The sequence below is a fragment of the Argiope bruennichi genome, chromosome 5, assembly GCF_947563725.1.
Source record: "Argiope bruennichi chromosome 5, qqArgBrue1.1, whole genome shotgun sequence".
Lineage (NCBI taxonomy): Eukaryota > Metazoa > Arthropoda > Arachnida > Araneae > Araneidae > Argiope > Argiope bruennichi.
Window position 1 is genome coordinate 101,834,222 of NC_079155.1, and position 13,680 is coordinate 101,847,901.

General features: G+C 26.5%; 1 protein-coding gene across 1 annotated transcript in view; it reads right to left on the bottom strand.

Annotated features, from left to right (window-relative positions):
• Window positions 1-13,680, bottom strand: part of LOC129968563 (casein kinase I-like) — a 43,339-nt gene that overhangs the window by 14,707 nt on the left and 14,952 nt on the right. The window contains exons 5-7 of the mRNA XM_056082575.1: window positions 9,834-10,068; window positions 6,452-6,622; window positions 5,411-5,559 (exon numbers count right to left, since the gene is read on the bottom strand). Of these exons, the coding sequence (XP_055938550.1) occupies window positions 5,411-5,559; window positions 6,452-6,622; window positions 9,834-10,068 (555 nt within the window). The remainder of the gene's footprint in view (window positions 1-5,410; window positions 5,560-6,451; window positions 6,623-9,833; window positions 10,069-13,680) is intronic.

Genomic DNA, 13,680 nt, shown 5'->3' on the forward strand with positions numbered 1-13,680 from the left:
AGGAAAAAACACAACAGACATGACACATACATGCACTGTTATACCAACCTTCCCAGATCTGGTATGGTCAGATGGTGGGGCATTGCGCAACTGCTGCAGTTGAAGAAAATTTTGGGGCTTCACAGAAAGAAAGGCCACGAGAAAAAGATAAAAGCCACCATGAAACATGCATACAAAGAGGTTATAGTCATAGGAAATTAATCATTAAATCACAGCCACAGGAGAGAATAAGTATGGGATAAACATAAAAGCATAGCAGTGAAGAAATGACAAAGATAAAAATGTATTAATAACAATGAAGCCACAGAAGCAACATGCTTTAAGAGTGCAAATGCAGTATTTTGGAGAAAACAGTTATAACTTTATCTATGTATTCAGAATTTTGTTATTTTTATTTTAAATTCCTTCAAATGAAACTAAAAACATAATAATTGTATCAACGTGTCAAAAGAATTTTATGGCAGTTAAAAATTAATAATTGCAATTTAAAAAATCATGGAATTATAAGAATATACTTGATTTAGTAAATGCAAACCCAAGTTAAAAGACCATGCTGAAATTCATGTTGAAGAAACTTTAAATATTGAAATAAATTAATTTAATCTGTTATTTAATTAAAATTTTACAAAAGTAAATAATATAAAATTACAAGTTACAGAAGAGAGTTAACAATAAATTCATTAAACAAAATTAATCATTTGGAAACTTTTAAATAATCCAAAATAAAATGACTAAATATTAAACTAAATTAAGCTAACTGAGGAAATTTATATTCTCAATTCAAATTGTTAACACTTATTCTGCAAAATAATAATAATAATAATAATAATAATAATAATAGACAGAGTATAAACAGAATTTCCTAAATCTTTAAGCATATTTAGTCTACGACAAAATCCACAATTTATATTATCCAATTTATAAATGTGTAAACACAAAAATAAAGCTTTTTATACTGGAGTTATAAATTGTATTACTAATTACTTAAATTGTAATTTGAACATAGTACCTAAAATAATGTTGATTTTCACATACAAACATGCACAAAAACTTTTATTTAGGGTAAACTATTTCAATATTAACATGCAAGATGCAAAGCATGAACAACAATGCTGAAATGGCTTTATTTTTAAATTTTAAAACTGCTAAATGGAAAAACACATATTCTATAAAGGAGAAAAAAAAAACAATAATTATAATTTTCTCAAATTTATATCAAAATTCACGTGGCAATACACGTAAGAAGCTTTCTTGTATGTAAAACACATTTATAATTCAATGTCTTTAAATAACTCAAAGAATTTTTTTTTTATTAAGAGAGAATTAATGAGGAAGTATAAGTTTCTTACTTTGGATCATATTTTAACAATACCCATTCCCTTTTACACATGTTAATTGAGATAAAATACAAATAGATTCAACATTAGCTAGTATCCTTCCCATAGAAAAAGTCGCATTCAAATGGAAAATAAGAACTTACAGCAGAATCCATGCATAACAATCTGCCATTAAGATTAACATTTTTTTTTTTAACAACTACTTTAAAAAATAAACTTGCTTGCAATTTTAAATAATGAAGCAAAGAAAACTGTGTGAATGTTCGAACAATTTTTTCAAAAGTTCAAGACAAAACAAGTACTTTTCGGGAGAGGCAAAAATACCTACAATTCCAATAAATAGATGGAATTAAATATCAAGAATTTAGTAAGTAATGAATATATTAAAAACCTAAGAAAATAATTTAGTTTTTATAAGAAAGAGTGAGGGGAAGAAAGAGGAAAAAAGAAATCCCATCATAAAATGTGTAAAGTTGCAGTAATAGGATTTTTTTTAAACCCAAAATTTACAAATTTTATTTCAGCATATAATGATTAACTTTTTTAGTTCCTTTTAGGAATTTACCAAAAAATGAATGAAAGGATATCTGGAATTCTAATAAAAAATTCAAAGACATGCAAGGATTGGTTCTTTTGCAAATGTCAGTTAATAATAGGAAATAATATTGAAAGGACAAAGTTCAACCCATTTTGAAACTGCACTATACTAGATATATCATTTTCAAAATGTGCCAACCAATTTTGTGAAATGATTGATTTCACATTTAACAACTGAAATTACAAAGAAATGCACTGAAATTACCTAAAATTTAAGTTTTAAAAATGAAGCAGAAGCAGGTCTCACTTTTAAATCAATATATATTTACTATTAACATGATGATTTAAAAAAGAATTCAATTCAAAACATTTAATCAAAAGATTCTATGAATGTTATGTAATTTTTGAGTTGCACTGATGAAAAAAAGTGTGTTTTTTTAAGCTAAACAATAGGTCTTTTTCAGTAAATTCCAAATAAACAAAAATCATTTGTACAAGGAAAAAAGAAAATGTAACCATATTTTTTGTTTCATTATAAAACTGAAGGTCACTATTAATATTTCTTGAAGACTACCATCTTACATAGTAAAGAATGTATATTCCACCAAAATAAAACATAGTATTAATTAAAAAAATTTCATTAAGTCATACAATCAATATAAAATTAGACCATATTCTAGGAACAATATTCAGATCTATATCATGTCAACTATACCTAGAATACGAGAAATGTATTTAAATCTGTATAAAAGAACTGTCAGATAATTTTTTTCCTATCTTGATGGATTTGAAATTAACTTCAAAAAACAAGGGAAAAGATAATGTTTTTTATTTTGTTTCTTAACAAAAAGTATGATGTTGCATATGAACTGGGATTTAAGAGCATATTAACCCTTATCGTGGCAAGATTGCTCTTTGACAATTATTTTTCACAACTGATTTAAAATTATGACAGATAAACTACTATTTTTATTTTTGAAGTATAAATAAACATCTAGAAATGTCATGTGTTTAATAAAACTAAGTTAAAAATTATTTTATAGTGGTAGTATATTTTTATAAAGTTGTATGTATGGTATACTATACAAAATAAACATAAGGCTTAAATTAAAATTTGGTAAATTTTTCATCATTAGCAATTAGAATCATTAGCATGCAATCATTAGCAATATATATATATTTAAAATTTCACTTATATTTCTCTTTATCACATACTACAAATTTTCAATCATTCATCTGCAATTCTGCATAAAAGTTTTATCTCTCATGAAAGATTATGTTAAACAGATTAGTAAGTCTATCTGTATTATTTATCATAAATTAAATCATTAAAAATTTGTAAATCATTATATTTTTTAGTAATAATGATTTGACTATCAAGCAATTTTAAAAATTGAATAATCAATGTTTATTGAATTTATCTTAAGTTTAATTACTGCATTTTTTTAAAGTCAGATATTTTTTTCAAACACATTGCACGATATGCAAGTATTATGTTGTGGACCTGTATCTTATATAAAATCTAAAAGCATGATTGATGTAGCACTGAATATCTAATTCATTATATGTATAAATATGTGTGACTATTGCATATAAAGTATGAATGACTACAAAATTTTTACTAGCAAATTATACAATCTTTTTTAAGAATATGTCTATTAATACTAAAGCATTCTATAGCCTACAGAGTCAATAGTGTGTATGTGTTCATTCTTTCGAATTTTGTTATATACTGCTATTGCATAATATTTAGAAAATCACACATTATTTCACATCTACAAATGACAGTATAATACAATTTTCAAATTAAAAAAAAAAAAAACTGGGCGAATAAAAATGAAGAAATTTGTTTTTATAATTATTTTAAAATATTTTATCTCCCATATTATTAGTCAATCAAAAAAGTAATGAAATTCATCAAATAAACCTTTAAAACTGCATCATGCTGCATTTTAAAATGATATGAAATCTGCAAAAGAATTTTGACATCTATGTTCACATTAAAAAAAAATTTATAAATGTCAAATATTTGAAACCACAAAATTTTACAATTATGAATTTATTCACACAAAAGGAGCACAATGGTATTAAAAAGGGCTGCCACTCAAATCTGGAAGAAAAAAAAAATGCTTGCGTTTTCCCTGTATGTATATGCAAGATAAAAAGAAATGCACAAATAGCACTCATGTGTTGAATGGAATATGGTTGAGAAAAGCAAGAAAAGGAAGCAACAATTTAACATTAATCGAAGTTGCATGTAAAAAGAAAGTTTATATTTACACACAGAAAAAAAAAAAAAAAATCTTGATCATTTAGAATTCAGCTATATAAAATTTTTACATTAAGGGAGATATATTACTTCTCATGCTCCTTAACTGAAAGTCGCACAAAATTAAGGGCTCAGATGAAACAAAATAGAAAAGATTGTTATAATACAAATCATTTGATTACTTATAAATTATTACAAAGCAAGATTACTTTCACATTTATTCATTTTTGCCAATAGAAGTATTTGGGCATCAATTTCTGCAACTTCTGTAGATTTTACAGCCATCAGTTAATCCTTAACAAATAAGGCAAGACAATTTTTTATGGCCTAACATACATTCTTTTAGCTATTTCACTTCCAGTCAATATATGTGAAAATAATTTCGATACATCATCAAATGCACTAAAGAACGAATGTAACAAGACCTATACAGAAAAAAGGGGGGGGGGGAAGAGAAAATGGATGAATTTCTACATTACATAATAGGGTATGGTATTGTTTTGTTTTTAAGAAGCCTTGTTACGATATTTTAATCCTGTAAGCTTTAGAAATAGGCATTTTTTAGATGGGAAAAAAATTAGTAAGAAACATAAAATCCTCTGTATTTTCCTGGTTCCTATGAAATTTTTCAGAGTATTTTTAGTTGATTTTTAAATTCCCTGTTTTTTTCCGGTTGCGCAGCAACCCTGCTAAAACAAATGATGTTGAAATAAGATTTCTGTCAGTATAAAATCAAGCTTACAAAAATTGAATTTTTATTAAAAATTCTTAAGCCAATAAACTACCACAGAAATTGTAATTATTGAAGATCTTTTTTTTTTTTTTTTTTGTTTTTCCTAAACTTCAAACAATTTTTCTAAAGAAAGTAATTCACAATGAAAAGCTGATAATTATTAAGTTTGAATATGTGCTGGTTTCCTTTCACCCAGAATCAATTGACTTTAGAAAAACTAAAATTTAAAATCACAAAATAACTAAGATATTAATTTTATATTTTGTCACACTTTACTTCTATCTTATTGTTAAAAATACCATCAACAGACTATGGTAAAAGTAAATGGCATGATAATTAATGAATTAAAGCTCATGAGTAAAAAGAATTCACATCAATACTAATTTCTTCATTAGCAATTCATTGTAAATGAATGAGTAATGCCCAACCCCTTCCAATTTTGGTGGAATACACATGAATACAAAAAATCAGACCTTAAAGAGAACAAAAACAACAAAGTGAACAGAAAAAGGGAAAATATTCTGAAAGAAATACCAGTTGCTTTCCTGTCCAATCGAATTCAGAATCATCCACATATTTCTTCTTGTCAAAGAGATCTTGGAATAACTTCCTTAAATAATCATAATCAGGAGTTTCAAAGAAGTCAAGTCTCCTTACGTAGTGCAAGTAAGTAGACATTTCATCTAAAAGAAATTTTTTAAATGATCTTTAATGAATAGACTATATAATTATTTTAAGCATAGGTAAAAAAAAAAACCCATATATCATAAACATAAGGTTTTAGAATGAAAGATAGTTAAGTGAAGAACTAAAAATTTTAAAGTAACAAAGTTCATCATTATATATATGAATTTATTGATAACAAAAAATCTATCAGCTTGGATAAAAAATAATATCTTTCAATCCTTTTCAAACATTTGAATTCCATAAATTCATGAAATTCATATGGTAAAATGGAAGAGATTATATTAATAATTAATTTTAATGTTTATGTTGGAATACAGAGTTCATATACTAAATTACAGCTATACTGCTTGCAATATAGCAGTAATTGGCAGTAAGCTTTTTTAGGCACATAATGCACTTATTTTTTTCTACAAAAATTGCACATCTTACATACAAAAAATCAATACACACTAAATAGATTACTATTTACATTTTTCATAACTTTCTACAACAATATGTATCAAATCATGTCAAATGATAATCTTGCACACTAAAAAATGTAAATATATAAAATATTACTAACCCAGAAAATAATTTTTTTAAAAAAAGCCCTCAGTAGGAGTACTATAAAAACCATTAGCTACCATTATGTCCTATAACAAATTTTCATTTCAAAGCTATAAAACTTTAAAATCAAAGCTAAGAAGTAAATTACTCAACAGTTCTTCTTACTTTTTATTTTGATAAGAAAAATGATAAATTGCACTTATCTCATTTGAGTATTAGAAATAGTCTATTAGGTGAGAGAAAGAATTTAAAAAAACATTTAAGAGTATTATAGGTTATTAATTAAATTATTGCATTTATAAAACATAAACCACATATGGAATGCCTTAGTTTGTATTTTACCTGGGTATCCATCACACAGACTTTCAATAGGAGTTGCTCTTTTGGTATCTCCAATTTTTTGGTACCTTTCTTTTAAAGTATCTGCTTTAAGACCTTGCCAAGGTAAACTGCCTCTAAGGAAGTACATAAACATGTGCCCTAAAGCTTCTAAATCATCTCTACGGCTTTGCTCTGAAAAGGAATAAAAGTAATATTAACTTAAAATTCAAATTATGTATTCTTAATTCATCTAAATAAAGATTTAATTTTAAAATATGCATATAGCACCAAAAATTAAACAAACCAGCAATGCAAAATGAATAGAAATTTGTAATTCTGATTAAAAATTTTTTTTTTTCTGGTGTATATCTTACAATGTAATAAATTCGTATCTTAACTGTATGTGATATTTAAAAACTGTTGAAAAATAAAACGAAATTCTACTTAAAAATTATATTAGATTATTAATTATAAAAGCAGTTAAAATATAACAGTTTCTTAAATAGAAACTATTGCATATTCATACAGATATTTAAATATATGCATTTCAAATAACATTTTTCTTTAATATTGCGCATTAAATTCTAGAGTAACTGTAAGTAATTAGCAGTATTTTTAAAACAATAAATATTTCCCAATGACACCACGCTTTATTAAATTGTAAAACAAGTATTAACAAAATAATTCCAATTTCAGAGCATTGCACAATTAATATGAATGTTAGCAAATATAGTTTCAACTTTAAAAGCATCACACCTCATTGGGCAATATCAAAATCATTAAAATATATGAATTTTAACAGCAAGCGAAAAAAATTTTCCTTCATACGAAGTATAAGATACATTCATCAAATAATTGATGAAATTTTTTTTTTTAATTAACATGCTATTGTTTTAAAGATGCTTTCATACTGACAATAATAGAATTTCAAGATGAATGATTCAATTAGTATTCACAAGGAAGGTAATTTATAAATAAAATAATTTAATAATGCATGAATAAGTAATAATATTCACTTCATAAAAAATGCTACAATTAAGCTCTTAAAACTTTTGGTAGTAAAAAATGTGTGACTACCTGCTATCGTCATTGTGATTCAAAATATGCTTAAAATTTTATTTCAACATGTTTAACTTGTTAAAATTATTCAGTATTATTTTGAAAATGATAGCAAAATTATCTTATTATATGCAGTTCTCCAATTTATCACAGTATTTCTATGTGTGTGGACAAATAACTTTGTTTTATGAATATTCACAGGTACCATCACATTATATAAAATCAGAATAATAACGCTTACTACTACATATTACTATGCTTACTACATATTTTGAGTCTCCATAAAATTCATTTTAGCACTCAAAATCAGCAATTTTAGAAATAGAAAACAGCCATTCAATTGGATATATTTAATAACTAAAATTCGAATCAATATTTAAAAGAGCTAATTATATCAATTTAGCTAAAGTTTAGAATTCACACTAGTACACAAAATTGTTTTTTGATTAACCAATTTTCTATTATTTTAACACCATTAATTTTTTTAATTAATGGTGTTAAAGTACAAAAAAAATTAAAAAAAAAAAAATTATTCAAAAATTGAAGAGTCTAATCTGAAAATTTTTTAAGCTGCCCAAATGAGTTTTTTCACTTGACACAGAACAATAAGTTAAAAAAAAAATAATTTACGATAAGATTAGAGTAAGTTATTCACATTATTTCCTTTATGAGGATGGCAAAAGTTTTTAAAAATTAGGTAGAATAGATTATAATTAGAAATTTTAAATCATATTTAGAAAAAACATATGAGAAGCACTGCACATGAAAATTTTGAAATGGTCCCAAACAGTTTTTTGCAGTTTCACTTAAATAATAATAAATTCACCAATAAATTATTCCACATTCTAAGTGGCATTAAAAGTTGACATCCTGATTATATAATAATATACAATCTAGCTCATGCAGGTTTCTGCAAAAGGCATTCCGAATTCCTCAAAATGAAAAGTTAAGTATACTGATTCTTCTTATAAGGTCAAATTTAATGAAACAATAAAAAATTGAAATTTAATTATGTAATTAGAAAGCTGTTCCCAGTATGTTGAAATATAAAAATAAACTTTAAATATTTTTTTCACAAATACAAATCAGGAAGGGGCTGAAGAAAAAAAGAAAAACATCAAAATGCTCTACTCTTATAGAAATAGAATTTAATTATAGAAAGTATGATAAAGAATGATAGAAGGCAATTTAGTTAAATCTATTCTGTCAGAATACGAGTTTCTATTACAATATAAACCATTCAAAATTATCAATATTTTAGTGTGATGTGCTCTTGTAGAAAACATCTCTTCAGCACAGTCACAATTTTGTGACTATGCTAAGTAAAAAAGTCTTCCTCTCCTCTATTCAAAGGAAAAGAAAAGCTCAAAGCATTATTTGTACATCCTATCTTGCACATAATCATCATAATTTTACAATGCTCTTCGGTGCAAGACAAACATAGCAGTTTAACAAAAACCAATGTTTAGAAAATCAAGACAGTAGAGAAGTCAATGACATTTTAAAGCAATGACAATAATGCAAGAAAATCATGTATATTTTGGAGGATACATCCAACTATTCCAGAACAAATTATGTTAAAATAAACAAATGCATTTATTGCCAGTTTGTCTTTGCATATTTATTCGTTACTAAATTATTGAACCAAGAGAATAAATTCATGCTTAGTTGAAAAATTCAACTACGATTTTTAAAGATTATACAAGAAGGGAAAAAAAGAAAGGAAAAAATGGTTTTTTGGGGAAAAAAATGGTTTGAAGGGGAAGGCAGAAGTCTTCTGTTAAATAGGAATTTCACTATTACCACATATCTAACAGTTTTAATAAGTTTTATATTAATTACATGTTTTTTCAATTATAAGCTTAACAAAATATGTAGCAACTTCACCAAAAAAAAAAAGCAAATGATAAAACACTAATTTTTTTTATTTGTCTGATAATGGTTTTCTTTGAGTTATCAGTTTTAGAAAAGTTTAAAAAAGTCACTTTCTCTTTAGTCTAAATTTATATAACATCTATACAGAAAGAAAAAAAAAAATACTTCTTAAAGATATTTTTTAAGAAACATTATTATTAACATTTATTAAACATTAAAAATAATGATAAATTAGATAAAATTTTAAAATAAATTTGACTAATAACAAAACAATAAAAAGATCCAATATAATTGATGAGAATTTTATCTTAGCAAATAATGGATAGGACATTTCTACAATAGAAGTATCAAAAGGGAAATGAAAGAAAACAATGACTTAAAGCAAATACCATCTTTTACAAAAGCTTATCTTGTCGAAATATATAATTTATCCAATCAAATAACTGAGCCATATAAGAATTATACATACCTTTTCCTAAATGTGTGTTGATGCTCATATACCTAGCAGTGCCAGTAAGGCTTTTATGCTCTCTGTATGGTATATGCTTATTTGTTTCAGGATCTATGTATTCTTTTGCTAAACCAAAGTCTATGATATGAATTATATTATGTTTTTTAGTTGACTGTCTTCCAATCAAGAAATTTTCTGGTTTTACATCTCTATAAATCAAATGTTTGGAATGAACATATTCAATGCGATGAAGCTGGGGGAAAAAAATAGAATAATTATTAATTCAAAATCTGAAAAACAATGAATCTGCATTAGTATATAAATATAACTTAATTATAGGATTAAATTAGCAACTATAAACACAAATTTTATTTTCAACTTTAAAAAAGTTTTCATTAAGTCAATATAAACAACTGATTAAAAATCCTTAAAATCCCATTTTTCTATCTTTTTAAAGGTGCGTAGTGAGAAACTGCTGCAAAAATTAAGTACTTTTAAGCACTTTTTAAGTTCTTCAGCCAAAAAAATTAAGCCCCTTTGTACATGCATGCATATGTAAACCTGCATATCGTCTAAGCCTAGGTTATTCTGTGTTTTATAATAATGCATAGTTTTTTCGAAAAAAATTTTAAAAATTCATTTTAAATGTTTATTTTTTGAATTTTAATATTTATTTCTGTATAATATTTATGCAACGTTTTCTATTGTAAAATAAATTGTCTTTTTGGTTTTGACAAAAACAAAAAAAAGACCATATAAACTATCAAAAACAAAAATTTGTCAATTTTTATAAGAGTAACAATCAAGACCTGTGATATTTTTCAATATTTCTTAAAATAACGAACTACCAGTTTATTTAGATGGATATATCATTTATGTAGAAGCTAGCATGACCAATCAGTTTGTATTTGTTTTTTATATATACAACAACAAAGAAGATCCAACATAGACACGATAAAAAGTGTAAATTTCCTCTTGAACTAAATCGCTACATTTCGGAATTTTAGTTTCAGTCTTATTAAGTTGGGAACTACATGCATATTCTTCTTTAACAACACATAAAAGGTTAAAGATACACTCATCAGATATAATTTAAATAAGTTATTAAACATCTCAACACTAAAAATTTCTTTAAAAAATTTTTTTGAATGTTTCTAGTGCCTCAACAAGTGTGGTGCAGTATGCTTTTAATACCGTTCTGCATGAAAAACTATTCCAGAATTTCAATAAAGGGCAGTGCATATTGTTGAAGAGGTAGCAGGTAAAAAAAGCATACTAATTGCTGAAACCCATGGATCACTTGTCCGAATTCTACCCTTTTCTTTCTTCACACAGCTAATAAACAAGCTTTTGCGATTAATCTTTTGAATATCATATCCCTATGTATGAAGAAGCAAAAAGCTGTCTTTAAACTTCCCAAAAAAATTAAGCACTTTTTAAGGATCTGTTTTCAAAATTAAGCACTTTTTATGACACTACGCACCCTGTCTTTACAACACACAATTTATAATAAATATTCAGAAATGCAAACTCAATTATTACACAAAGACTGTCTTTTTTAATAGTCTCTTTCCTATACCAAAATTATTAAGAGATAAATCAGCAAGAAATTATCTAGATTAAATGCAAAAGCAAAACAAAATATTTCATCATATGAAGAAGTAATTGCAATCAAATTCATTTATTCCCTGTGAATCAATATTTATCAAACAAATGCTTTTTGCTCAGCAAATAAAAAACTTTCATTAAAAATACGAAATAGCAAAAAATCATTGATGATCAAAGCATTAAACACAGACAGGGGTGTTTGTGGGACCCCAAAAAATCCCCTGAAACTTTTACGGACTTACTACCGGCATTTTGGAGTTTCGAGAAGGGGGGGGGGGAAATGAAAAATTACAATTATGAAGTATTGAATGACCTAATTATAAAAGTTCAATGAATTACTTTTTTTGCAAAATTAATAACCATAAATTTTCAAACATATAAACTACTACATTTTATGCAAATCTTTTAAATTACCTGAATTAATTCTTTTAAAAAAAATTATCTAATTTCTGCTGCTTTTTTTTTATTTTCTGATGTTTGTGGGCTTGTCTTTCTTTTGTGGTGAACTTCATAATTGCAGGAAGGTTGACTTTTATTTTCCTCATTTACAGTTGAAGAAATTTCCTCGAGAACTGCACATGCAGAGGTAGAAGCAGTTTGCTTTTCTGCTAATGTAGAAGGTTTTTCAGAGACTTTTATAGGTGACTCATCTGAAATACATGTTTTTAAGTCCTCTTGATATGTTTTCCAACTTCTGTTCATATTCAGTAAGAGATCTTTGTGAATTGGATCAGTCATTGGATTTTTTGAGCCATATTTTTCACATGAGGTTTCTTTAGAAGCCATTAAATCATATTTAATAGTCTGCACTGCATCTAGGGAATCAATCTTAAGAGAGGTTCTATAGTCAGTGACAAGTGTATCCATTAAGTTGAATGCACTTTCCACTAATGGGCCATGGAAGCAGCTAAGGCAGGCTTTGACCAATTTAGCCAATGTAGGATAATTATAATCATTTGTGAAATCATCTTTTAAATTAAAAACTTTAGACCAATATTTATCAATTGTACACTTGACTTGATTTCCACTTTCATCAGATGTGTAGAGCATTTCTTTGGTGATATCAATATCACTCTGGTATAACCTTATTTCAGCTTCTACTTTTGACTTTTCATTATCACTAAAAACATGGGACATAAAAGATGATAATTTTTCAAAAGCTAATATTGTACTGGTTTTACCTCTTAGCTCTGGATCTAATGCTGTAAAACTAATTAGATATGAATTTTTAAGGGGTAATTTCTGTTTCATATGCTGAAATTTCTAAATGAAATTCTCTTGCGTACATAAATAAAAAAATATTTCAATAAGCGAAACGAAAAATTTACACGTGCATCAATAAATGAAACGAAAATTTTACACAGCGAAGAAAAAAAAGTTGCGAAGCGATCAATGACAAATAGCTAATACGGCGAAAAATCCCCCTTCTCTACTTATTGGCGCCACGCCAGGAGAGATAAGACCTTTGAACCCAGAGTCACGTTATCGCACATCTGGTCGAACGAAGTCTCCCCCTTTTTTTTCTGCCGCGCCTACTTGCCGAAAAGAATCCAGAAGAGAATGTCCGAGAACCGGGGGAATGAGTCATAACTCGCAATAAGGAAAGAACAAAAAAGAAGTTTTTTCCCCCTTTTCACGCATTATCACTGCCTTTGGAGAAAGAAAGCAAAAGTTTTCACCACACACACTGACCTTGCGTTTTCTGCTTTAAAAGCAAACAAAATTACCCAGATCAAAATAAATAATTCATTATTATTCCTACTTCCTTTTGAACGACGATCCCCGGAAATTCCGGGGATCGAAGTTCAAAATCCCCGGAATTCCGGGGTTTCCCCGGAGCACAAACACCCCTGCACAGATATTTTGTAAGTACAAATACATAGCTAATATTTCATAGCAAAACAATTTTGAACAGTAAATATTAACATAAAACTTAAATGTTGAGGATGCATTATAAACTTAAAATGCTTTATAAAGACATGGAAAAAAAAAAAAAAAAAAAAGAACCAATTGTAAAAACTGCTGAAATAATCAATTGAAGACAATGAAAAAGTCTGTTGTATTTAAATAAATCAAAATAATAATATTCATAATACAAATCACAATTACAATCAATTAGCTCATGAAGTTTGGCATTAAAAAAATCAAATCTTAATTCCTATTCTATCACATATATATTTCAAACTGTTCACGATTTTTTTTATAGTTGATAAGTTTTATAGTTGATAGCAAAACTAATGTAAATTTAATGTAAGGA